This window comes from Cajanus cajan, chromosome 9 (assembly GCF_000230855.2).
Source record: "Cajanus cajan strain Asha chromosome 9, NIPB_CcT2T_4, whole genome shotgun sequence".
Classification (NCBI taxonomy): Eukaryota; Viridiplantae; Streptophyta; class Magnoliopsida; order Fabales; family Fabaceae; genus Cajanus; species Cajanus cajan.
In genome coordinates, this window is record NC_138525.1 from 1,273,992 (window position 1) to 1,299,532 (window position 25,541).

At 31.3% G+C, this 25,541-nt stretch overlaps 3 protein-coding genes and 1 long non-coding RNA gene across 6 annotated transcripts; 1 reads left to right on the forward strand and 3 right to left on the reverse strand.

The window, feature by feature from the left end:
• Positions 1-2,678: 2,678 nt before the first annotated feature.
• On the reverse strand, positions 2,679-6,961 carry SIP1 (seed imbibition 1). Its single transcript, XM_020372081.3, has 13 exons — positions 6,456-6,961; positions 5,914-6,158; positions 5,733-5,823; positions 5,462-5,510; positions 5,282-5,373; positions 5,074-5,181; positions 4,851-4,985; positions 4,342-4,752; positions 4,094-4,235; positions 3,926-3,993; positions 3,698-3,832; positions 3,325-3,542; positions 2,679-3,230 (listed from the first exon to the last, which is right to left on the reverse strand). Exons 1-13 carry the CDS (start codon positions 6,644-6,646, stop codon positions 2,854-2,856), a joined length of 2,262 nt encoding a protein of 753 aa, XP_020227670.1. The 5' UTR covers positions 6,647-6,961; the 3' UTR covers positions 2,679-2,853.
• A 2,456-nt stretch (positions 6,962-9,417) lies between these two features.
• LOC109808999 (uncharacterized) lies at positions 9,418-14,456 on the reverse strand. Of its 3 annotated transcripts, none has more exons than XM_083063687.1 (9): positions 14,153-14,456; positions 13,883-13,930; positions 13,676-13,734; positions 13,262-13,342; positions 13,028-13,132; positions 12,760-12,848; positions 12,283-12,328; positions 11,546-11,660; positions 9,418-10,104 (listed from the first exon to the last, which is right to left on the reverse strand). In XM_083063687.1, the coding sequence occupies exons 1-9, from the start codon at positions 14,190-14,192 to the stop codon at positions 9,923-9,925; spliced, it is 765 nt and encodes a 254-aa protein (XP_082919813.1). In that variant the 5' UTR covers positions 14,193-14,456; the 3' UTR covers positions 9,418-9,922. The 3 variants fall into 3 exon arrangements, with proteins under 3 accessions (XP_082919813.1, XP_082919815.1, XP_082919814.1); XM_083063689.1 differs by having other exon boundaries at positions 9,418-9,647; positions 14,153-14,455; XM_083063688.1 differs by having other exon boundaries at positions 9,418-10,096; positions 14,153-14,455.
• A 2,696-nt stretch (positions 14,457-17,152) lies between these two features.
• On the reverse strand, positions 17,153-18,969 carry LOC145951679 (uncharacterized). The gene is made up of 2 exons (XR_014429570.1): positions 18,496-18,969; positions 17,153-17,900 (listed from the first exon to the last, which is right to left on the reverse strand). It is a non-coding gene; the product is annotated as an uncharacterized LOC145951679 (long non-coding RNA).
• A 2,427-nt stretch (positions 18,970-21,396) lies between these two features.
• On the forward strand, positions 21,397-21,956 carry LOC109809024 (uncharacterized). The gene has a single exon (XM_020372247.3). The coding sequence runs from the start codon at positions 21,624-21,626 to the stop codon at positions 21,819-21,821; it is 198 nt and encodes a 65-aa protein (XP_020227836.1). The 5' UTR covers positions 21,397-21,623; the 3' UTR covers positions 21,822-21,956.
• Positions 21,957-25,541: the final 3,585 nt, after the last annotated feature.

Here is a 25,541-nt window from a genome sequence, read left to right on the forward strand (position 1 = left end):
AAGACTTTTTTTGAGTAAAAAAGTCCATTGGTATTCAATCAGGATTTTATGTCACTTAAAAACAATCCAGTGGTATTCAATCTGGATTTTCAAGATTTTTTAAAGAGCCCATTAAAATCCACTGTTATTCATTTGAGATTTTTTACAACTTAAAAACAATCCATTGGTATTCAAAAATATAAGGATTTTAAAGGATTGTTGTGTGAGAGGGATTTTGAAAGACTTTCTAGTGTTATCTATAAATACCAGATTCATAAAACAATCCCATCCAAACCCAACGGATTTTGAAGGATTGTTTGAAGTGATTTTTCAAGTGTTACAATAATTTTCAAGTGAGTTTTTTATCTTTTTTTTTCTATGCTCCTGTCTTCTCCATTTTTTCTCTACTAATAATACTATACTATTATTCATTGCTCATATATAATATTGTAGTACTGTTCTCATCCCATTCTCCTATTTTGTGAAACTCTGATATGTAAATGATAGTGTCATTGACTTACTCTATTTTTCTGTTCGTTCTCTTTAATTGACTTGCTTTATTTTATTCTATGTAGTTGAATTTGTTCCTTTATATAACAAAAAAAATGCTTGAAATTTTAACTTTTAAGTGGTAATTTTTTTTATAACATACGTCAAGAAGAAAAAAAAGGTGAAAGATGAAATTGATATCATAATCTCTAAATATATATATATATATATAAGATGAATTTGTTAGGGTTTCTGTGAGTAGAATGAGATGAAAATGGATCTTAGTTGGGGGAAGAACCCTCTCAGCATAAAAACTGCGAACTCTCTCATTCCCTTGAATTTGTTACTCTTATCCCTCCTTTTATGACTCAACAATTATTTTATTTTTTTTACTATGAATTTTTCTTTTTATTTTTATATTGTGAATTTAAGATTTTTTTTATATTTTTAAAAAAGAAAATTAACATAAGACATTGCAGTATCTAATTTTTTAGGGTTTAGGATTTATGCCTTCATTAGCTTATTTTTTTTAAAATAAAATATTGTTAAAATATTTGTTAGAATAATTTACATTTATAAATATCGTTAAAAATTATCATATAATATATAACTAAAATAAATAAATAAATAAATAAATATATATATATATATATATATATTCTCTATATCTAAATACTCTCATTTATATAAAAAGATTATATATCTAAATATTTTCTCAGTATCGAATATATTAAATTTTTTTATATAAAAAATTATCTTTTGTTTCTATATTTTCGTTTTTACATTTTTTTTATAATGATTGAGATATTTGATCTATTTGGATAGCCAAAATATATTCGATCTTGTATAATTGGTGTGCTTCTAAAAATAATAATATAATTTTATTGATTTTGTCTCTTATCCATAATTATTTATATAACTGGTTTTCAACATATATTATTTTAGTAATTCAAATGGGAGATTCACATGGAAATAATAAAGAAAAAGAAAAAGAAAAAGAAAACTATGAAGCTTGGACCAATGAGGATTCCGATAAATTGTTACAATTGATAGTGGATGCTATAAAAAGATTATAGAATATTATGGAGAATTATTATTATTATTTATCTAGACATTATTGTTTTTTTTAATTATTTTATCTTTGACTCTTTTTAAATTTGAATGTATGAATTTTTTTTTAAATCTTATCAAATGTCAAAACTCCACAAAATCCCACAGAATCCATTAAAATCCTGATTTAAAAGTCTTGTAGAATCCATTAAAATCCTGATTTTAAATCTTGTAGAATCCTGCAAAATCTTAAAAGTCATGAAAATCCTGCAAAGTCTTTTAAAATTCGCAGGATTTTTTTTCACTAAAAAAGTCCTTTAAAATCCTAATCCAATACACCCCCCTAAAAGTAGTTATAATTTTTTAATAATTTAATTATACTTTTAACCATATAAATAAAATATTTGCTTTTGAAAATAATTTATTTGCCTTATTTTCATTTTTTTTAAAATAAAAAACTATAGAACTCTTGGTTTTATAACTATAGTTAATAAGCACTTGATCGTTGTTAGCTTTTCAGGTTTCTAAGATATACTATTGATTTCATTAATTATTATTATTATAATAGTAGTACCGATTTCAATTTATGGATTTCACATGATGTACCCTTTGTTTTACTTTTAGAAGGCCCAGGATTCTGTATGAAATCAAATCATTGATACCAGAAATTAGGTCGAAAATATTAGCATTGTTATATTACAATTTGTTGCTGTTTCACAACCTATACTAATATTCCAACTCAACCCTCTATTTGTTGCATTATCAATAAAGTCTTAAACTATTAGATAGAATTGTCTTTTTTCGTGAAACTGGAAAAATATTACGTATTTGTAGCTTCATGTTAGCTTGTATTTTTATGATTTAACACAAAATGAGGATCTCGTGTTTCTCTGCTCTGATATTTATCTTTCATGGTCTTTCAAATGGCAATCAGTATTTTCATAACTTAATGATTAAATCTTATTTGGCTTTACTAGAAAAATTGTAAATTAGTAATTACTTATCGAAAGGAAATGCAAGGTCAGCGTGTATATGTGTGTGGTCAAATATTCATCTATTCATAAACTAAAGTAGAAATGAGGCATAATGAACTAAGGGCAACCAATTCATAGTGTATGAGGAATGATGCAAAGACTGCTTTTACATTCTGACAAAGTATATCACAAAAAAAATGGTAGAGAACTTGGTCATATATTTATTGCTTCTGGTTATTATTCCTTACAAGGAACTACAATCTTTTCCTGCTATTTGTCTCATACACGCATCAAATTGTCACGAACTACGGATACACTACAAGTATAATTAACCCCCTCATCTAGAGACAAAGTCTCTGATTCAAAAATCAAAAGAAATGCTCCATTGATATAACTCTACCTCAGGCACTCTCAAATCAATAGTCACCAATCCAGATTCTTCCTCGTACATGAATTCCACCTCTTCTGAAGCAACTGTTATCAACTTAGGCCGAGCTGATGAATAAGCACCAAATTTGCCACAGCCGCGCACTTTCATGGCCACATGTGTGCTTCCATTAGACCCCCAACTGATCTCTTTCACAGCCCCTCCTGAATTGAACATCTTTATCAAACCAATAGGAGCAAATTTGACACCATTGTTCAATTCCTTCACGGGAACTATTGTGAAAACTTCATATTCTCGAGATTTCAAGGTAATTGGGATGGATGCATCCTTTGGAAGGTACACCACTTCACCTGCAAATTAACATCATAAAAGGACCATTACACAAGAAAATTTGGGTTAACTTTTATAATCATCACAAGTACCATGTCAAGCACAAAAACTTACCACCAACATGGGAAAATATAATGGCATCTCCTGTCCATTTATCATCTGCTACCCTGGACAAATAATCAACATCTTTAGCTCTAATGACACCAGTAACAATGCCTGGATTCTCATCATGGATAAGATTCTTCTTGCCAACTTTGCACCATCCAGCTCCTTGGCAGTTGAATACAGCAACAACTCCAGAAAAATCATTGATGTTCCAAATCTTCAGCAGACTGCAAAAGTAGCATCCAATGAGTTAAGAAAAATAAAGAGAAAAAGAAGCAAGAATACTCTGTTCAATAGCATAAAGTAAAGAATAAGATACTACATAAATTGGTCAAGTGTATATATATGTATAAAAGTAGCCAAACTATTTTGGATTCTTTACCTCTTTCCATCTCTAGCAGGATCAGTAAATAAGCAATCCTTTGTTGGTCTTCCTGGAAGTTTAGCCCTTAATATAGAACCATCAGGTAGTGCAAGCTTCTTCAAAAGATTAAAGTCATGATGTCCAGGCTTGTCACTGCACAATACAATAACATCCTAAGGTAAAATATCATTTATCTAATTCAAAATGTATTTAAAAAAAAAAAAGAGTCATAAATCGTCTCCTCACCTAACATAAATAGGACATCCCCCAACTGCTCGTGCTGCACCATGATATTCAGCCATTGGATGTAGGCTCTACACATTGCATAAAATTGAAGTTAATTAGCTCCTGAAGTGGTAAGTACATTTCTGTTTTCTAGGAGAAAAAGGAATGATCCCGTATTTCACAACTTACATGAAACATATCCCAATCTGGCTGCATAAATTCACCAAGGAAAATAGTATTATAAGCCACTGATGCAATGTGAATCGTGTGAGATGCAGGGTCTCTTGGCCAGAAATCATCTGATGCCCTAATAACAGCAGAACGCTTTGCACTAAACAAGTAAATTCATAAAGAAAATCATTAGCATGAATAAATAAATCTAGAGTAATATAATAGAAGAATTCACATAAGTTGTGTAAATTGTATGCAATTCACACCTGTACAATCCATCTGTGTTGTGACTCATGCAACAAATGATTCCATTATCAGGGAAGTTTCTAGAGATTGATGCCTCTAATGCCTGGTGGTATTTCCTTGCAAGTTTCACCCTCCCACCATGTCCTGCTCCAAGAGTTTCAAGGATATTCTGAACATCAACTTTGACACCATCAATACCAGCGGATGCCAAATATGAATGGAGTTCATCATAAAAGTGAAAAACTTTCTCAGGATTCACTAGGCCAAGTCCATTCATGGCAATGGTTGTCAAAGCTTCATCTGGTTGATTCGAGTCAACTCCAGGAGATGAGACAGGGAAGGCCATCTTTGACTCATAGTGCTCCATACCTGAAACCCCGGGTTTAACACCACCCCAATATCCTGTTATTGCATGCCACACATATACGTACCTGTAAACTCAAGGGGTAAATTTTTCAAAGACCATGAGTACTTGAAAAGAGAAAACCCTATGAAGAAACAAAAGAAATAATATATGAAAATGGCATACTTTATATCATGCTCTAGTTTGATTTCATTAGTAATATGCCTTATTCCCAGAGCTGGGTCCTCTACCCGCTGACCTTCCTTGCCATCTTTCTGGAACTTGTGATTCTCTTTGATGTTTGTTAAGCGATTTGCAAAGCTGTTAAAGCAAGAAAGTGACTTGCTTATTCAACATTGTAAAATGGATGGAACTACAATCTGATAATGAAACTTAGAAAAGTACCCACTTGGCTGAAGTATCAGATTTCCATTCAATACCATTAGGGTCCATGCCAACAGATTGCCATCCATCATCAATTATTACAAACTTAGCAGGAATTCCACCTTTCTCAAAGCTGCAAAAAGATTAAAAAAAAATGTGACAGACACAAATTAATGTCTATGTGATGCATATATCTCATGTCAATGATCGTTGTCCATAGAAAGAAGTAACACCTTTGTAATCCTTGCTTCACATTCTCTGAAGTCACATTAGTGTAGAAAGCATCCCATGTACACCATCCAAACCAGTTCAACATATCTGGCATCTGAATACAAGTGGGTGAAATAAAAATGAAAAATTAGAGGTAATGAACATGACCCTAAATATTTTAGGCAGGGAGAAGAAATATGTACCTTCTTTCGCTCGCGGTGAGCAAAGGTCTGTAAATGTTTCTCAACAGTCCTGAACAGAATTACAAATAAAATAAAATCAATAACTTGTATATTACACTTCAGGAGATTAAACTTTAAAGCTGGATCCTGATAGTAATTAATAGAATTTAAAATCCAATTTTTGTAATAACCAAGTAAAGGGAATCATCCCAAGCATATAGAGTTCGATGACTGGTATAAACTAAAAATTAGGGAAAACACAGGTGAAAGTTATTGAAAGGTTTTAACTTACTTGACAGCATTTGTTATGACTTCATAAGGATCTGATCCAGCCCCAACAAATACCAGATGAGTCCCATCAAATTCCTCCACAGCAGGACAACCTGCAAATCAGATACAAATTTCTTCAATTGAACAACAGCAAAAGTCACCACATATATGTGAATACAGTAATCAATCTTTATTCTTCATACCACTTTCCACACAGATCTCAATCTCGTTTTGATCATTCCCCTGAAGAACTGCCCTGAAATCTCCCTCCAGAAGGGGCAAGAAAACAGTATAGGTAGCATGATCCTCTCCTCCATCAATATCAGAGCCACTGTTTGATTCAACAAGCAAGAACTGTGTCTCAATGGGGACTTCTTGTCCACAAGAGCCCATTCTCTGCGTCATCCACCACATCTTGAACCGGAAAACACACATAAACCGCAACCCCCTGAAACCAAAAACAAAAAAATCATCTTTGTATCAGAATCACAGTTACCTTAAACTTAAACATTAATTACTGTGCATCAACACCCATAAAAAACCTCAAAAGCAATCAAGTCCATGCACATGCACTTCCTGATTGTGACAACTGACAAGCAACACCAAAAACACAGCATTCACCCAAAAAACACAAAATGAACACTTTGACCTCATGTTCTATTACAACTATTCTACTTCACAATTTACACAATTACATTAACAACAAAAGATTAAGAATAAAAAAGGATTTTTAAAGTGTACATACTCAAGTTTGCCAATTGGGAAAACTTTGCGGCTACCCTTGTGATGGGACGCAACTCCAATGAAAGCCCCATTGAGCAAAGCACCCCCAGAAGCAGGGGTTACAAGAATGTTATCATGGACCTCACTCAGCACCTTCTTCCCCAACACCATCAACTTGCCATCTGCAACAGATATACCTGCTCCCACAGTCATCTTTTTATTCTTGCTCAAATGGATTCAATTCAAATCAACAGTGTCAAAGGAAATTGCAGCACAACACCACAACCCCACTACTGTTGTTTTGTTTGTTCCAGAGGACGTGAAATAGAAGAAGGGAGGGAAGGGTATTTATAGCAACAGGATAATGATAAATTGGTAATCACACGTAAAGCTGTGTCAGCTGTGGGTGCCCAAATTGTTAGGAACTATTGCCATTATTGATGCATAATTTAATACCATGCAATCAATCTAGCCACTGCAATATTTTTTTTTATTTTTCTCATGAGATTTGCTGCTACGAGTACAACAAATTATCGAGTGGACATATCTTACATGGTGATGCTAACATCACACATACAATTACATGCTTTGATGTGCTCTTGTCTCTTTACACTTTTATGTGGTTAAAAGGTCGGCTAATCAAAAAGTTAAGCATCACTCGTTGTGATATAACGATACTATTACAATAAACATGTCTTTCCATGACAACTTTTCATTATATAAAAGTGCACCAATTATCAAAGATTTTTCTTGTGTCACAATCAAGATGAGTTTTACAATTAAGCAGCTTCATTATACTAAACTATTTTTAAGATTAAAAAAAAAAACAGAAATATCTCGCATTATTGATTGAATGACATAAATATTTTATTTTTAAATTAATATTGTACTTATATTTATTTTAAATTGTAGTAACTTTTATATATATCAATAATACAATGTTAGTAATTGATGGCATAGGAACATTTTACTTGCCTCAATAGGAGTCTTATTTTTGTGGCCGAAAATTTGTAAGTTATTTTTTAGGTTTGTCTTCTTGCTTCGTTATAAAAAAATATATATATTAAAAAAATAAAAAAAAAAGAGAGAGAGAGAGAGTTGGCACACGTAGAAAGTATAGCGATTTGTGGAGCCCAGAATATTAGATAGTTCCAAATTGAGAGTCGTATGATTGGGTGGTGTAGATGGAGTGATGCAAGGGGCGTATGAGAAAAATCTGGTGTCGTGAGTGGTGAAATGAGCTACGTGGCATGCGGAAGATGGGGTTCACCGTTCACGTGAGAAGAAAAATGGATGAATGATCCAGTACAGCGTAGGCACACGTGACGCTTTCTAGTGGCGCCTGTTGGTGCATGCATTTGCATTTTCATTTCACTTTAATCCTTCAATGTCTTTGCATGTTGGAATGATTAAACAGATTTTTAAAAAGAAAAAGTGAGCAACTAGGTTGCAATTGCATGTATTAATTATTAGTTTACAAAAACGAGGAATTTACATGACATCATTCAGACCAAAATTAATACGTGGCAGTGACATTACTTACAGCTCAGATCCGACTTGGCATTTCTTCTTATTTACAATTTAATGAGAGCATCTCTAACGAGGTTACTTATAAGAGCATCTGCAATGGAAGTTGCTTATAAGCAACCCTCTGTGCCACATCACTGCCACAGGGAGTTGCTTATAAGCGACTCCCATTGCAGATGCTCTAAGCAACCCAATCCCTGTGCCACATCCATAGTTTTAAAAACCGGACCGGTCATCAAACCGGTTAAGGTATTGGGTCAGTGGGTCAAAGGTTGAACCGGTGGGTCACTGGTTGAACTGCATGACTCGATTTTTATTTATTTTTATTAAAAAATATTCATATTAAATATATTTATACTTATAAATTTTAATAAATTCATATCTTATTTTAAATTTAAATTTTCTATCTTATTTAAAATTATTTTTATTTTTATTTTGTAAAAAAATACATAAAAAAAATTACATGTTAAACGGTATATTAATACAAATTAAAAATATAAATAATATGTACATATATAATATGCTTGCAATTAATATCACAAAATAATATATGTAATATTTACATAGATATTGAATTATTAAATATATAATTTAAAATTAATAATATACTATAAAAGTTATTTAAGTTGTATATATTGCAAACAAATATATTAGAACAAGTAACCATTGTTATATTTAATAAGACTCCTTGCTTTTTCATTAAGAGATTCAATTTTTATTATTATTTTTGTGATTTATGGTCCCTTAAAAAAATATAAAAAAAAAAAAAAAAAAAAAAAAAGTGGTTGAACCGGTTTGACCCACCGGTTCACCGGTTGAACCGGAAAATTGACCGGTTCAATCTGGTTTGAAACGGGTCGACTGCATAACCGATCCAACTTCAGATTCGGACCGGCTGGACCACCAGTTCCCGGTCCAACCGGTCCGACCGGCCGGGTCGGTCCGGGTTTTAAAACACTGGCCACATCACTGCTAAATTAATTCTGCCTCATTTTATAAGTTGCTTAAATTTTAGCAAAATTGTTTCTACTAAAATTTAAACAACTTATAAAGTAGGTCAGAACTAATTTGACAGTAATATGATATTAGGAGTTGCTTGCAAATACTCTGACACAACTTATTTCTCATCCACATAGATTAACAACTAGTTACTTGTTCAAACTTAACCACCATTGAAAGAGTGCATTTGCATTCCTATTTTGAGGATAACACATATATTCCATCTTAATTTTTATCTTTTTTTAAGCTAATATTTTAATAATATCTCAATCAACTTTTTACATAAACCAAGTCACTAAAGTTTTTCAAATGAATTTCATAATATATTTATTTTTTATATTTTATTATTCGTGTTAAAATGCGTGAACTTTTTTATTTATAATAATATATTTTGATATTATATTTCATATCATGGGCTCACAATTTTTTTGAAGAGCGGTGCTCTTCCTTGCACCCTGTTTCTCATAATGGAATCAAAGACGTATTGCCCCACACAAATTCAACTTTTACAGATTTTACTACTGTTTTTGTAATAAAAAAATATCGTTGGAGCTACTCTTAAGTCTTTTTCTTCTTCTTTATCTAATATTAATTGTTCTTACCGGAATTTGTCATAGGGACGATCTTCCAAGTAAGATTAGTGAGCCTCCTCCACTGGTAAGCTGATGCTCCAAGATGGGGGTGGTACCTGCAAAAGAGACTCCGATGCTCAAGTTAGTGTTTGTGGGAGTATGAGTCTCGTATAAATAATGCACGTACCTTTGTGTGAATTAGGGTTGTGTTGGGCCTTGGGCCTGAGATCTGTTATGATCTGATTAGATAGTAGATCTCGTCTGGAGCGAGATCCCCGAGATCAGTTATGATCTAATTAGATTGCGGACCTCATCTTGAGCGAGATCTTCGAGATCAGTTATGATCTGATTAGATTGCGGATCTCATCTGGAGCGAGATCTCCGAGATCAGTTATGATCTAATTAGATTGCGGATCTCGCTTAGGCCGAGATCTCCCAGTGCGTGCCCGAGGTTATTCCACGCTGTGATACCGAGCTCGAGCTCGGCATGGCAGTATGGATAGTACATTAATAATATCTTTATAAGTTGCTTCCACCAACTCAAAGGTCCTAAATCCACCACTAGCTGTAATCCTAGTGGTTCATATACTTGTTAGTTTGGTCACAAGAAATCAGGCTGTTACAATTATTAAACTACATCTTCACCGATATTACTGCAAGTAAGGTCACAAGGTGTATTTAAGATTTATTTATTTACGTGTAAACATGATGCTGTTTCTCATCATTCTACACCATTTTTTTTCTCACTTGTCCTTAATTTATTTTCAACAACATACCCACATTACCCCTACCCTTATGATTTCTTTCCCACTTGTACTGTCACAACAGTTCAAAAGAGTGGGGGTTCATTGAACCTAAGTATTCTTAAAATAGATGTCACTTCAATTGTGAGAAGGATAAAATAATACACTCGTGTTATGATATCATTGATCTACATGAAATTGATAATCAAACCCTTTCAAACCTTAAGGTTCCGGCCGGCACTACTACAGTAACAACATTTTACATTGGTTCTTTTGACTATTCTACGTCGGTTCTAAAATCGATGTAGAATGAAGAGATGTAAATTTGTGTATAATTTTACATCGGTTCTGTGTATAACCGATGTAAAATTATACTCTCATTTACATCTGTTCCTGTCTGAACCGATGTAGATTATTAATTTTTTTTAAAAAAAAATTGTTTGATTTTAGGTTCTTTCTAATTTAACCTGTAATAAACACATATATAATTCTCTGCCAGATTTTTGAAAATGTGCATGAAATTATATAAAGTAACAGGCGAAGATTATAATGAGTTATTATATAAAGTCATAAAAGAGAAATCTACCAATTTACTGATGTTATGAGGTAAAATTCAGCTGTACAAGTTAGAAGCAAAGTTTTAATTTCAGATTCCTTCCTAAAATAATTTCACCAAATTAATCTATTAGTTTTTAATATAATTAGTAACAAAAAAAATTGCATAATACGGCTTTTTGTCAAGTGGTATGATTCTTTGAATACTTCACACTATAAACATCATAATACAAGGGGATGCTAATCTAAAGAATGATGCTAGCTAGCCTGATTAGGCCATTACATAGAATGGTCCACCTATTTGACTGCCGAGCTTTGCATCACGTGGAAGACTCATGGAATCCTATTTTACTGATGTGTTTAGTCTGTGAACTTTTGTCAATTTTCATTTTTAGTCTCCGTATAAATTTTATTCATCTTTAGTTCTCGAAATTTTTATACATGAATTAAAAAAGTTTTGACACCTAATGGGAGAAAAAGGTTTAAAGACTACAAAGGCACAAGAAAGGGGGGGAAACCGAAAAACACTTCATGCTCTCATGGATACAATCATATATTCGAGAGAAAAAATGTCGGTAACATAGAGAAACTTGATAGCAGCCAATGTTTTTCTTAGTTACCCGTTTTCAATTAGGCTAATAACAAGCATGAACAGGGCACATCTGCGTAGTTATTAATGCATTTCAAATAAAAGTTCAATTCACTCACAAACATACCATCCATAAACCATCCCCGATTAGAAGATATGTATGCTTTGGTAATTATGAAGTCAAGGTCTGTCAAGATTTGCACGACTTCCAGCAGAATTTCAGGTTTGTTAACACTATCAACCTGTTATTTTTGGGGGGATAATAAAAATCCATTAGTAGAGGATAATATTACAGTTGCATATTGCATCCACTAATCTCCAAATAAATGATTCTTTCAAGAACCACGAAAAATGATACTATGATGATAATGCAGTGGGAATCCTTATGGTATACATCATTTACAAGGAACAAAGAAATCTATACGGATTAAGTGGATAAAATTTTAACAATGTTTTTTTGTCTGTTTAATTTTCAGATAAAATTTTGTAACTACTACATGAACTTAAAAAGTAGAACAGAACGAAATATTTCCAAAAAAGGATTTCTGCAGAGCTTGGCAATGAGACAAACCACAGGCTATCCAAAAAGTGGTATCATCCTTAAGTGGATTGATCATGATTTTAAAGTAAAATCAAGTTTGACTGAAGTTTTGACCATAGGTTTAAATCACTGAGGACTAATGAAAATTATGAAATCTAATATAATTTAAAAATAAATGAAAATCAAAACTCTAGGTTAAAGAATCTTTAAATATCACATAAGCTGAGCCTCCTAAGAAGCTAGATAGCTAAATTAATCACAAACCACGACTTGCAAGAAGGTCATGGAAAAAAGTTCTAACTAATTATTTTGAGAAATTATACCTTGATCAGTGTACAATTATGGCATGTAGTGTTGTCCACAGAGACCCTGCGAAGTGTAAACAGAGTTCACCATCAACGTGTCACTTCTTTCATAGGAAATAATAAGTGTTTCTAAACAAGTTTTTTAAAAATAAAACAATTCTTTAAGAAGTAGATAGGAGTTGCTTCTTAAAAACTGTAGAAAATTGTTTACTTTAAAAAAAGTTTAGACAAACACATCAAAAAAATCATTTATGATCTGAATTTGTCTAACAAATTTCATTCTTATATTGTATATATTCAATCAGGAACCTGGTCAACCTGAAACCAAGGCCAACATGAGCATAGTAAAAGAAGAAAATGTAGACAACCAATCAAAAGCACACGTGATAGCAGAATGCGGTACAAAATTAAGTTATCATGTTGATAAAGAGAAGACAGTAGAACCACACTTCATAGAGAATTTAGAGAATAAGGATGCAAGTGAAATCACATTACAGGAAGCCACAAATGCCAAACAGACAAGAGAATAACAATTTTGTCTTATGCTGAAGTGGCATCTTGCTCCATGTTCTCCTCATAGTAATCTGTCTCAACCAAAATCAGAACCCATTAATGCATAACAAAAAGGTTCAACATCAAGTAAACCAAGTAAAAAGCAGACATATTAAAATAGTAAATGTTGAAAATAAAAATTACATGAATTAAACTAATTTAGTACAATCCAATATATCTCCAATGCTTTGAAAAGAAAATCTCATCCAACCTGTACAGGGCGATCACCAAGTATTACTCTGCCACCATACTTGATGGCTTCTTCATATCCAACACAAAAGTCAGAGCCAGGAAGGACCTCAAGCTTACTAGCAATCTGTCAGAATTTTAAGGAGAGAAAAAGGAAGGTATAAGATAAGTATAGCATTAATAAATAAGAAAAGGGAAAATATTAATAATTGAAAATCAAATAAGGAGGATACATATGATTCTCAAAGAAACCTGCCTTGGCAAGGAGCCAGCCATAAAGTACTTCAAACATATTATGTTTTTTCAACATTGTAATCATTTGGCCCATAGTGGGTACCTGGGAGGAGGCAAAAAATAAATAAACATACAAAAAACAGATAACTGGATGAGAACCAAAAGTAATGATGGAATCAAGGAAAATAGCTGATGCTAAGTTTGAATATACATATGATAGTTTATCTTTCCAACTTTACACTCATCTGAAACTAATTGGAAAAGAAGAATATTGATATTCTCTAAGTGTAATTTATTTCCTCATATGTGTTATACTCTTATACACATAAATTACCAATTCGAACAAAACAGTTCAAAAGAGGGGGGCGGGGCAGAGGCTGGTACTCCCGACAAACGATACAATAATTAGAAAAACACCAAGTGAAAAGATAGAAACCTTATGATTCTTAAGGGCAAGCACTGCCACCCGACTCGCGCACAATTCTTGAAGACAACCTACACCAAACAAAGACCAGCCATAGAGTTTCAACATTTAAAATCCACAAAACCAGGAAGGCACGTCATGAAATCAAGAACAAACAATCAAGCACGAGAATCATCGATTCACAAACCAAGTGTTACTGAGTTCAAAACAGAAACAAACCTGCGATTTCAGAAAATTCACTACAGCTTGAACTTCTCTGCTTGATTCCTGCAACAAGAATTCAGCGTAAACTTCAAACTCTTTTACAATTCCCCAACTGTACTTATTATTACAACAACTAGAATCGATACGATGAAGACAAAACACGGTTATGCATCCTTTCGAAAATGACACAACAACAATTGCAATTGAAAGGAATACAGAAAAAAGAAACCCGCATTTTTCGTTCCGGTTGAACACAGTGCAATGCATGACGAACTGAACGAATACCTCGGACACGTGAGTGGTGTCGTCCAAGTAGATGTGGCATCCTACTAATCTTAGGGTCAGTCAATTAATGGTGATGAACAAGAAGGGAGAAGAGTGCGCGAAAGAAGGGAGAAGAGGGCTCAGAACTTTCTCAACGGAGTTCGCTCTCCGTAGTTGCTCGCGGCGGCTACCAACATTGCTGAGTGAAAGGGTTTAGTGGCACGGGTGTTCATGGGCCGCGCATACAGGCTTTATTTCTACACCGGTCATAAGAAAAACCGATGTAGAATAATTCCTGATTCTATTTTTACGTCATAACCAAAATCGATGGAAAATATGTTTGTATTTTTTATTTATTTACACCGCATTTATAATTTACATCGGTTCTACTACGACCGATATAAATATAACGATGTAAAACAGTCTTTTTGTATTAGTGCGGCCAGAACACACAACAAATGCTATTTGCGACAGCTGCTTTAATTTAATTAATTGTTTTTAGTTTATATTTTTAGAAATACAAGTGTGTTAATTAAAACTTATATATAGAGAATTTGTCGTCTTTAATAATCTTAATTTGAACTCAAATAAGATAAATTAAACCTAGCTATTGTGGGTCCTGCTCTCAAGATCGGAATTTTTTTTGAACAAGAAACCTATTGTGACAGCATAAACTTGACTTCATCGTGGTAAATTGAAACAATTGACGAGCATTGAAGCTTTTAATTTCTGAAGGAATTAAATGTTTCATTTTCTATGACTTTCTTCTTGAAATGATCAATCATATGTTCTATATTCTTGAAGGTGTATGAAATACATATATCCTGTTGATAATTTTGAAACCAAACTTGGTTGAGTTCTATTGGCTCCCATATTCTCCTAAAAATTTGGTGAACCAGAAGATGATGTGAGAAGTAATTAGTAAATAATTTCTAATTATTTATATTGCAAACAAATTACAAACCATAAAATAATTTACACAAAATATTTCTAAAATTATAATTCATTAAAAAATACTAATGTTTTTGTTTATTTTATGCCATGATATTTGTTTAAAGGAGATATATTTATTTATAGGAGGTTAATTTTGTTGTTTTTATCAGTTATTTGCACATATATCTTTATAACGATAATATATTGTTGAATATTTCAATTTAAATTTATACCTTCATGATTTTGTTTTTATCATTACTAGTCAAAAGACTTTTTATTAATGGAGTATGTGTGTAATTATAAACTTTTATTTCTTCCTATTCTATCCTTATTTGTATCTCTATTGTTCTATATCTAATAAAACTCAATCAAATAAAAGTTTAAAATTATAGTTTTCTCCTTTTTTTTAACTATTGAATGAAATATGTATTGGGCTTTTACTCTTAAACAGGACAAGTTTTGTTTGGGTCGCTTGGCCTTGGCGGGCCTAATAGTTCGAAAGCATAACCCAGTTTGGGGATTGGTTGTCCATAAGGAATTAAGGGCGAGAGAAGGAAAATCAATGTGGGTTCCAAAATGTTGGAGCAAGCTGAACCATCGTAAGGAAGCATGAATTGGTATGGATAAAAGGACCTGTAAAACAATCCGTTTTATTAAATAAATTAAAGAAAGAATTAGTTACGTTATACATAAACGATCTATGTGTTGAAGTAAAATATTAAAAAATTACATGGAGGAGAATGTGAGATTAAAGAAATGGGGGTGGCAATAATGTCTTAGATCATGTCACGGTTTGGTTTGGTGAATGGTCATCTTCTTCATACTTTACAATTAATCTTTCTAGGAATCTCTACACCCCCATTGATATATAGATAAGACTTCGTTGCTGCCAAATGCAACACATGGAATTGATTAGTTTCAAAACCAAAATGAATCAAATTGTGACTCTTGCAAGGACCAACTTCGCTTTTAGTAGCCAAATAACTAATGACATAAAGGGTGGAGAAAAACACTACCTAAATACTTCGCTTTTTTATTTTCCCATTCTATGCATTTGATTTTGGGACTTGGTGGTGGTTTGCTCACTCCTTTTGACTTTGCCTTTTCCAAAAAAAAAAATTCTATATATTTGATTTTGAAATTTATTTAAATTTTAATTAGAATGATTTTCAATCAATTTTTCAAAAAAAGTTTAAAATTATTAAAATACACTATATAAACTATACAAATTAGTCAAATATCAAACATCACATCTCACACACAACTTATAACAATTCAAAATTTAAATTCAAATTGTAAATATAAAAGCTATTTTCCTTTTTACCCTCGTAATCACACAATTTCACAAACTTAAGCCAACAAAATTCAAATTAAAATCAGCTAGCCTTTTGTGGCTTAATTTTCTATACTTCTCAATTTAGTGTTTAAACATTAAATTAAACACTATTTTGTGAATTATTTATACCAAATTCTAGAGAGAGAAAATGTTTTGAAATTTATTAAAAATGAAAGATATGTGAGAAAATAGAATTAGACAACACATTGAACTCGTTGATATAGTGAATAGCTTATGATATTGCAGCACATTTATGTTAGAATAAAGATAAATTCTCTTTACCTTTATCCTTATCCAAAAACGCAATCATTATGAAAGGTTGTACATATATTTGGTGTTGTTAGTTTTGAGAACTTATCGTACACGGTTTGAATGTGTTGCGGCAGGGTTTTATTTGAGCACGTTGATTGTGATTTGCTTTGTGCCATAATAATTGGGAAAGTGGGCACAGTAAATGACAAAATGTTATGTCCATGGTTGGTCTTCTTGACTCGAGTGTTTCACCTCTCTCCCTTTTATTTCTATGCTACAAATTCATCACTTTTTTTTTTTGGTGCAGGAAAATTCATGACTTTAGTTTAATGCTGTATTTGATCTAACAAAGAACATGAAAAAAATATATAGAAAATTAAATAATTATGTAAGATGTTACTGTATCATTTTTTAAATAATTAAAAATATAAGTGTAGGAGTGATATAAATTAAGTTGTGTTACAATCTTTCCTAATCTCATGTGTTATCAATTAATGTAATTAAGATTGTTTTGGTTTAGTAAATAGTCTTGAGTTTTCTAACAATGTTTCTCATGAGTGTTATGAATTAATGAAAATTATAAAATTATTTATTTATTTTCCTCGTCCCCACACGCATCTCATTTTCCTTAACACGGTGCGATAAAATACTAATAAGAAAACTTTTCAGAAAAAAAATATTATTTTTTTTCTTTTGTTTTCTAGAAGGCTTTCAAAAACCGACACATGCTACTTAAATGACCGTTATACCCTTCTGTCTCAAGATTTTTGGACCGCTATATAAAACCATGCTTCCACTCAACAACGCACTGCACAACACAAATTAACAAACGCAACAATTCTCATTTCCCATTATACCCTTCCAAAATATCTCAATTCTCATGCCTCTCACCGGTGCCACTCTCCGGCCTCCGATCACGGTGTCGGCGGTGGATTTCCGGCGACCGGCGAGGCACTACGAGGTGCTCCGCATCAAGCACAACGCATCGTCGGTGGAAATAAAGGCGGCGTACCGGAACCTGGCGAAGGTGTACCACCCTGATTCGGCGGTGCGGCGGTCGGAATCCGACGAACGGGATTTCATTGAAATTCACGAAGCTTACGAAACGCTATCGGATCCGTCGGCGAGAGCGGTCTATGATTTGTCGTTGATGGCCGCGCACGGTGGCGGTGGGTCGTTATCGTCTTCGGTGGGTCCGAATGGCTCTTCCGGGTTGAACCGGACCCGGAAGTGGGAAACCGACCAATGCTGGTAGAAAAAAAATATAATAAAAAAAAGAGTTTGTCACCGAAAAAATGAAAAAGTTCCTGTAAAATATGTAAATTATTTTGTCAGTTTAATATTTTCGTTTCGGAGATTTTGCTACCTCTCATGGAACATTTCTTCTGCAATAATAAATCTATTGTGTATATTATTTAATATTTTATAATAACAATCTTGAAAGTTAAAAAAAAAAAAAAAAAAAACTCTTTCGTACAAGTCAAAGTGTATACTACAAACTAGAAAGTATAATTCTTCTGAGCAATTATGTCAATTTAACGCTCAATAAGATTAAGACTTCTCACTTTGACACGCTTGAGAAATAACCTTGTTTTGCTATCTTAATTTAGATATATTAAAAAAATAATAATTAGTCAAAAAAGAATACTAATTTTATAAAAAAAAATGTTTGTTAAAATGATATAACGCAATGAAAACTTTGTAAAAATTAGTACAATAACAGGAGTATACTAGCAAAAATATAATTAATATTATATAAAAAATTAAAATAATATTTATTCTAAGACTTTTTTCTTGGCCAATAAGATATGAAAGTACAGCAGAAATGTAAAAAATGACTTACCAGTTCCCGTTACTCGCCGATAGTAACGGTCGGTTCAGCTTCATCGTCAAAGGCACCTTCCATTTCTACGCGGCAAACTTCGACTTAAGGTTTCGGTGTTTCACGATCCGTTCCTAAAATACAACGCAGGGGCAGAAATTAATAAAAAGAAAACAAACTTAAGCACGTGGATAAGGAATATTGCGAAAACCTAGCATGGATCCCCTGGATTGAGAAAACCCTAGATTCCACGAAAACAAAAGCAAAATTGAAAACGAAGGGCAAAAAATAAAGAGCGGAATAAGCACTACTGCCCCAAATTTTGCGAGCGAAACCCGTTAGCAGAGTTAATGGTGGAACTGCTAGATCATGTTGCGGTGAAGGTGCGGAAAATTGGTACGATGATGGGAGAAGAAAGAGAGCGATACTTCATACTTTGGAGTAAAGAGCATAGCAGAGATGAACGCGCGTTTTGGCTTCAAGTTTTCCCTCCATTTTTTGCTTTTGGTGCAATAGAGTCATTTAATTTATATTATTTTTCACTGAGTGCCATAATAATTTTTTTAAAAAAATAGTTAATTTATAAAATTTTATAAATCTGTTTATTTATATTATTTAAAAAACACTTTTTTAGAAAAGTTTTATAACATATTTTTTTATAAATCAATAAAAAACGTTTTTTTTAATAAGTATTTTGCAATTATTTTTTTAAAATGTTATTTTTCAATGAGTGCCATAATAATTTTTTAAAAAAATAATCAATTCATAAAATTTTATAAATGGCGCTTATATTTACACGCGCTGTCTATTTATTTTCTTTTAGAAAGCACTTTTTTAGAAAAGTACTATAACATTATTTTTTATAAATAAAATAATATAAAGATAGCATTTTTTTATTATGTGCTCTTCATATAAAACCTTATTATAGCTCTTATTTAATTAAGCGTTTTTTTAACGTTTCATGTTTTAAAACACAGCACTTATTAATTAAGCGCTAACTAAATAGTGTTATCTATTACCACTTTTAGAAAGCACTTTTTAATAAAAGTGCTATAACATATTTTTTTATAAATAAAATAACACAAAGATAGCATTTTTTTTATTAAGCGCTCTTTATATAAAACTATATTATAGCACTTATTTAATTAAGCACTTTTTTAACGTTTCATGTTTTAAAACACAGCACTTATTAATTAAGCGTTATCTCAATAGTGTTATCTATTGCCAATTTTAGAAAGCACTTTTTAATAAAAGCGCTATAACATATTTTTTTTATAAATAAAATAACACAAAGATAGCATTTTTTTTATTAAGCGCTCTCTATATAAAACTATATTATAGCGCTTATTTAATTAAGCGCTTTTTTAACGTTTCATGTTTTAAAACACAGCACTTATTAATTAAGCGCTATCTAAATAGTGCTATCTATTGCCACTTCTGGTGTAGTGTGGATCATATTCGAGACTTAAGGGAGTACTTCCTTTTCATCATTTTGTTTGACATTTAAATAAAATGTGTTTTATTTTAACTGTTAATTTTAGATATCAGTATATGTTTAACTATTTAATGTGATGTAAGAAAATACAAAAATAAATATAGATGATAGAAAATAGAGAGAGAGAGAGAGAGAGAGAGAGAGAGAGAGAGAGAGAGAGAGAGAGAGAGAGAGAGAGAGAGAGAGATTATAAATGTAACAATTAATTGTGGTGGGAAAAAATAATATAGATAAAGAAAAAGTGAACCTATAAATGTAACAATTAATTGTGGTGGGAAAAAATAATATAGATAAAGAAAAAGTGAACCTATGACTATGTTTATTGTATTTCAACTGGGACTCAATCAACAAGTATTTCTCATTATTATGATTTTTTATTGTAAAAAAAAAAAAGAGACTCAATCAAACGTTAACTGTTAATAATTAATATTGAATATTAGTGGTAAGTGGGTTTTATTTTTGACCTGTTTTATGGAACAGTTGGTCTTGGCTCCAGTTGTTTCATTTTACTTAGCAAGCCCATATTTTATGGGCCTATACAATAAGATTTGAGCCACGGGCTCAGCTTCCAAAAACAATTAGAAAAGAAAAGAAACCAGGCAATTAGTATGGTAATTGTTGAACCTAACTTTACTTTTCCCTAAAAAAACAAAAACATGTTTATTAGTATTTAATAAATATTACAGAAATCTTAATAAATAAAAGTTTATTTAATAAAACTCTTTAAACTAATATAAAACTAAAATATTTAAAAAATATTTGTCACCCGTTTCTTTCCGTCAATACATGACAAAAACTAGAATCAATGATTAAAAAAAAAAGACCAATTTGATTTGACAAGATGTGAGGAACTCATGTCTTTTAATTAAGATTAAAAATTAAAGAAAAATATCAATTTGGATTGGTACAAATGGCAAAGAGATCAAACTTTTACGAATACAAAAAAAAAATGTAAGTTAAGAAAAGTGTTCATGTTAAAGCTTAAAAAAAAAAAAGATTGTTTATGCAGTTTGGTAATAATAAAAGAAAAAAGAAAAAAAAAAAAAATGTGACGATAAAGTATAGCATGTGATCAAGTAAGTGGTCAACTTCAGTATAGACCAATCACCAAATATTAAGGCTCCATATCCATATTCCATAGCTTCTTGTTGTAACGGACTCAACCACTGTCCTTTACGCATCACCTTCCACGTTTCCCATCTAAGTTGACAACAAAACTTTTAATTCAAAACCCAATCAATTAAAATAAAACCAATCTTATTTTTTTTTTATTTAAGTAAACATTTACAGAAACATTTTTAAGATCTTGAATTGGAATAAATGAAGAGAAAGAGGTGCCTATAATTTTACATGACGTTAATTAATTCCATTAAAAGAATAAACAGTTTCATGGAAAAGGTTCCAAAAAAAATAAATTTGTTTCCCCTTTTTATAAAAGGAATCCTGTGTTAAATGGAATTGAGATAGCTTTTGTTATAAGCGTGAAAACGTTGTGAATCCGTGACAGAGACACCAACGTTGTCATCCCTTCCTTCTATTTTCCACTTTTACACTTCTCCTTCTTCAAACCTTCCTTTTAAATTCCCGCATCATCTTCACGATTTCCCAGATCCGAAATACCCAGAAGGGAAAGATCGAAGCTTTGGATTCAAACATGTGTTGTGGGGGGAGGGTCTGCATGCTTTGCACGTGCCTCATTCTGGTGGTGCTCGCCATCGGCTTGCTGTTCGGCTTCGGAGTCTTCAAACATGGCTTCCACAAAATCAAAGACACCGTCAGTTTCTGCGATTCATGCGGTGGCGCCGCTGGAGGAAGGCCATTCTTGGGCCACGCGCCGCCCCCCTTCTTCTAGTTCACTCTGTTCTTCTTGTTTTCTGTTAATTGTTTTGGGGATTTGTTTTATTCGTTAGTTAGGGTTCGCATTTGTAATTACATGTTTTTTTCTTGGGATTCATTTTCATTTTCTAATGAATTGTCTTTCTTGTTATTTTTGTTGATTTTCTCACACCTACTTGGTAAGCAGAACCCGTGTTTGGATTTTTTTTTTTTCATTAAATTATCTTAGTTGTTTCAAGAAAAAACTCCATGCTTTTTCTAATTATTTTTTCTTTTTAGCATAATAGTTTCTTTACTTATTTACACTAGGAAAAGTCAATTTTAGTATTTTTTTTTTTTTGTTATCGCGTAAGATATTTGCTGTTCCTTCCAATATACGAACTTTAAATAAATATTTTTTTAAATCGAAAATTTGAAGCATCTTACTATCTAACGAACAAATCGATGATACATCAAAGAGGTACATGTTGATATTTGAACTATAATGTATATACGATTGAATCCCCATGAGTTTGCCCCAAGTGTAAGTGAGGGATTCGAGAGTAATGGATATGGATATGGATAGGGATATTGGATAGGGATTGCATCAATCTTCAGGATAAAGATTTTCAAAATTAATTGAAAATAAATAAATAAAGATTTCATGGAAGTGAAATGAGTTACGTGGTTTCTAAATTCCTTAATGGTGTGTTTGGATGAGGAATTTATATGGGATAATTTATTTATTTGAAGAATTTCAAATTCTTTGAGGTGAAATGTTTTGTTTGGACGAGGAATTTACAAAGAATTTGAAATTTAAATCCAATCATTTGTGAAATTTCTTAAAATAGTAGAGTTTCAAATTCTCCAAAAAATGGGAGAATTTGAAATTCCTCATATTTGTTTTTCTTATTTCACCTATATATTTTATCTTATCTCTTCATTTTTTTAATTATTAGATATTCAAAAATATTTTTAAAATTGTTAAACATTATCTAATATTAATTGCTAAAATTATTAAATATTATCTAATATTAATTTTTAAAATTAATAAATATTTAAAAATAGATTAATATTTATTTTTATAAAATTTAATTTAAAAATCTCAACATATAAATATATTTTTAAAATCAATTTTACTATGATGGAATAAAATTATCATATTCAACCTAACAATTTAAAATTTAAGAAATTTGAATTGACTCATCCAAACAAAATATTTTAAGAATAATAGAAATTGAAATCAAAGTAATTCAAATACCAAGAATTTAAAATTCCTTGAATTTGTAAAATTCCTCATCCAAACACACTATAAGGGCTTTGTTCATCATTTGCACCACTCACACTTGATGATCACTACTGTGCAGCTTCCCTCGATATCCTCTCTAAAGCCCTGTTTGGCGAAGAGGTGAAATTAGAGGGAGAATGAAGAAAGTGAAAAAAAAAAAAAAAGAGAGAGAGATAAATACTAGAGTAAAAATAAGAGAAAAATGGTGTACTAGTGTGTTTTATTTATATATTAAATTAAACTCACATAATTAATTATATTGAAAAATATAATTGATTGTGTAAATATCTGAATGTGTACTAACATGGTTATGTTTGATCTAACAACAAGAAAGCATAATCAATTTGTTTTATTTTCTTTTCCTGTCTATTTTGTGTCTAAATTATAGTGCATGCCAATAAATTGGTTTGCTGGAATTACATTCTAACATTCTTACAAGATGCAATTACACTTTTAGATTGTAGACAAGTTTTTGTGCAAATGTTCAATCTAGACACATTGAAGAAGAATGCAACATATTGAAAAAGGTAAAAAAAGAAGCTAAAAAAGTTCCAACTTTAGTATAAATGCTTGGAAGAAAAGGAAAGATTGCCTAGCACATAAAACAAGCATACTAGTTACGAGGATAATGTTGTAATTGAATAATATTGAACACATTATTTTTGCATAAATTTACTTAATTTTGTAAGGAAGTTTTTAAAGTAAGAATACTAGTTAGTTGCATAAATTTTCACATATTTTCATCCAACATCTCTTATACTAAACAACATTTAATAATTCACATGTCCTTATTCTTTTTTTTTTCCCCTTCCTTATCCTCTTTACTTCCACTAAAACATACTAGCTACAAGGGTAACATTGTAATTGAACAATCATAAACACATTACTTAAAGTAGGTCTCACATAACTTTTACCAACCCCTCCTTCACGAAATTATATTTAATAATAAACAAGTTCTCATTTATTTACTCTTCTTTTATTATTCACTTTACTTCCAATACAACATACTACTAGTTACAAGGCAAATTCACTTTCTTTTGTCAATTTTTTTTTAAGTTAGTCTCTTACATGTGACTTTTGTTGACATTCACTTATTTTTATTGACATAACTAATAGTTGATTTTAATGTTTTGAAAAAAACAAATACAATTAATTCTTAAGAACAAGAGAAATAGTTTGGTATTCCTATATTTTTAAGAAATATTTTTATTTTCTTTTTGTAAATCTCAAAGTAGACTTGTGATTATTATAATTTTGTATATAAAAATGATTCTATGTTTTTGTGTATATAATTTTTTTAACTGTTTTATTTTTAAATTTTTAAATAATAAAAATTAGTATAAAAAATTAATTATTTTTATAAATTCAGTATTTGAACTTGAAATCTTAAAATTTAAGAACTAGACACAATACCAATTGATTCAACAAATATCAGTAATTTTTAAATACCTTTAAATAAATATAAAGGTACAAAGTGTCTTTATCTCAATCATAGTAATAATATTAAAATAATAATAATAATAATAATAATAATTTATATTTATATTTTTTATTTCTCTTCACTTCACTTTTTTATACACTTTTTTTTTCTGTCTTTATTTCTTTTATCTCTATCAAACAAAACCTTATTGTAGCCCAAAATTGCAAAGCAGATGATAAACACACCTTCACTCTCGTATAAACACACCCCCTTTTTTTAAAAAAAATATATAAAATGTCTAAATTACCCTTTAAAAAAAATGAAATTCCTAAATTTACACCTCCCTTCCCTGCACCCCACACTTCACACCCCTCTTCTTCCCAAAGCCTCTTTCCGCTCAATGTCATTAAGCAATATACTTTTACAGTCATTCTGAATAGAAAAAAACAGGGACGGAGCCAGGATTTCAATACTGGGGGGCCGAGAATAAATAATATATAATTTATAATAAATGAAAATTAAAGTATCAAAAGCATATAAAAAAAAATATAAAAAAAAATTAAAATTGTTGGGGGGGCCGTGGCACCCGTAGGTCCCCCCTTGGCTCCGTCCTTGGAAAAAAAGGATTAGCCCCACAATAACCAGCATAAGAAAGGTTCTTTTACAGTCATTAGCATTCCGGAAAGTACTTTTACAGTCATTAGCATTCCGGAAAGTACTTTCCATAATAGTAAAATTATTGTTCATATAATTCCGGAAAGAACTTTTCGTAATAGTAACTTTAATATTATGGAAAGTACTTTCCGGAATTATGTAACAAAACATTTCTGGAAAATACTTTCCGGAATAAGAATTTAATATTATGAAAAGTATTTTCCGAAACATTTTTATATAATTCGGGAAAGAATTTTCCATAATAGTAAGAAGAAGAAGAAGAGGAGTGTCAGAAAGAGAAAGAAGAGGGGTGTGCGAGGTGCGGGAAAAAAAAAGAAGAAGAGGAGTGCCAGAAAGAGAAAGAAGAGGGGTGCACAATGTCAGCAGGTGATCTT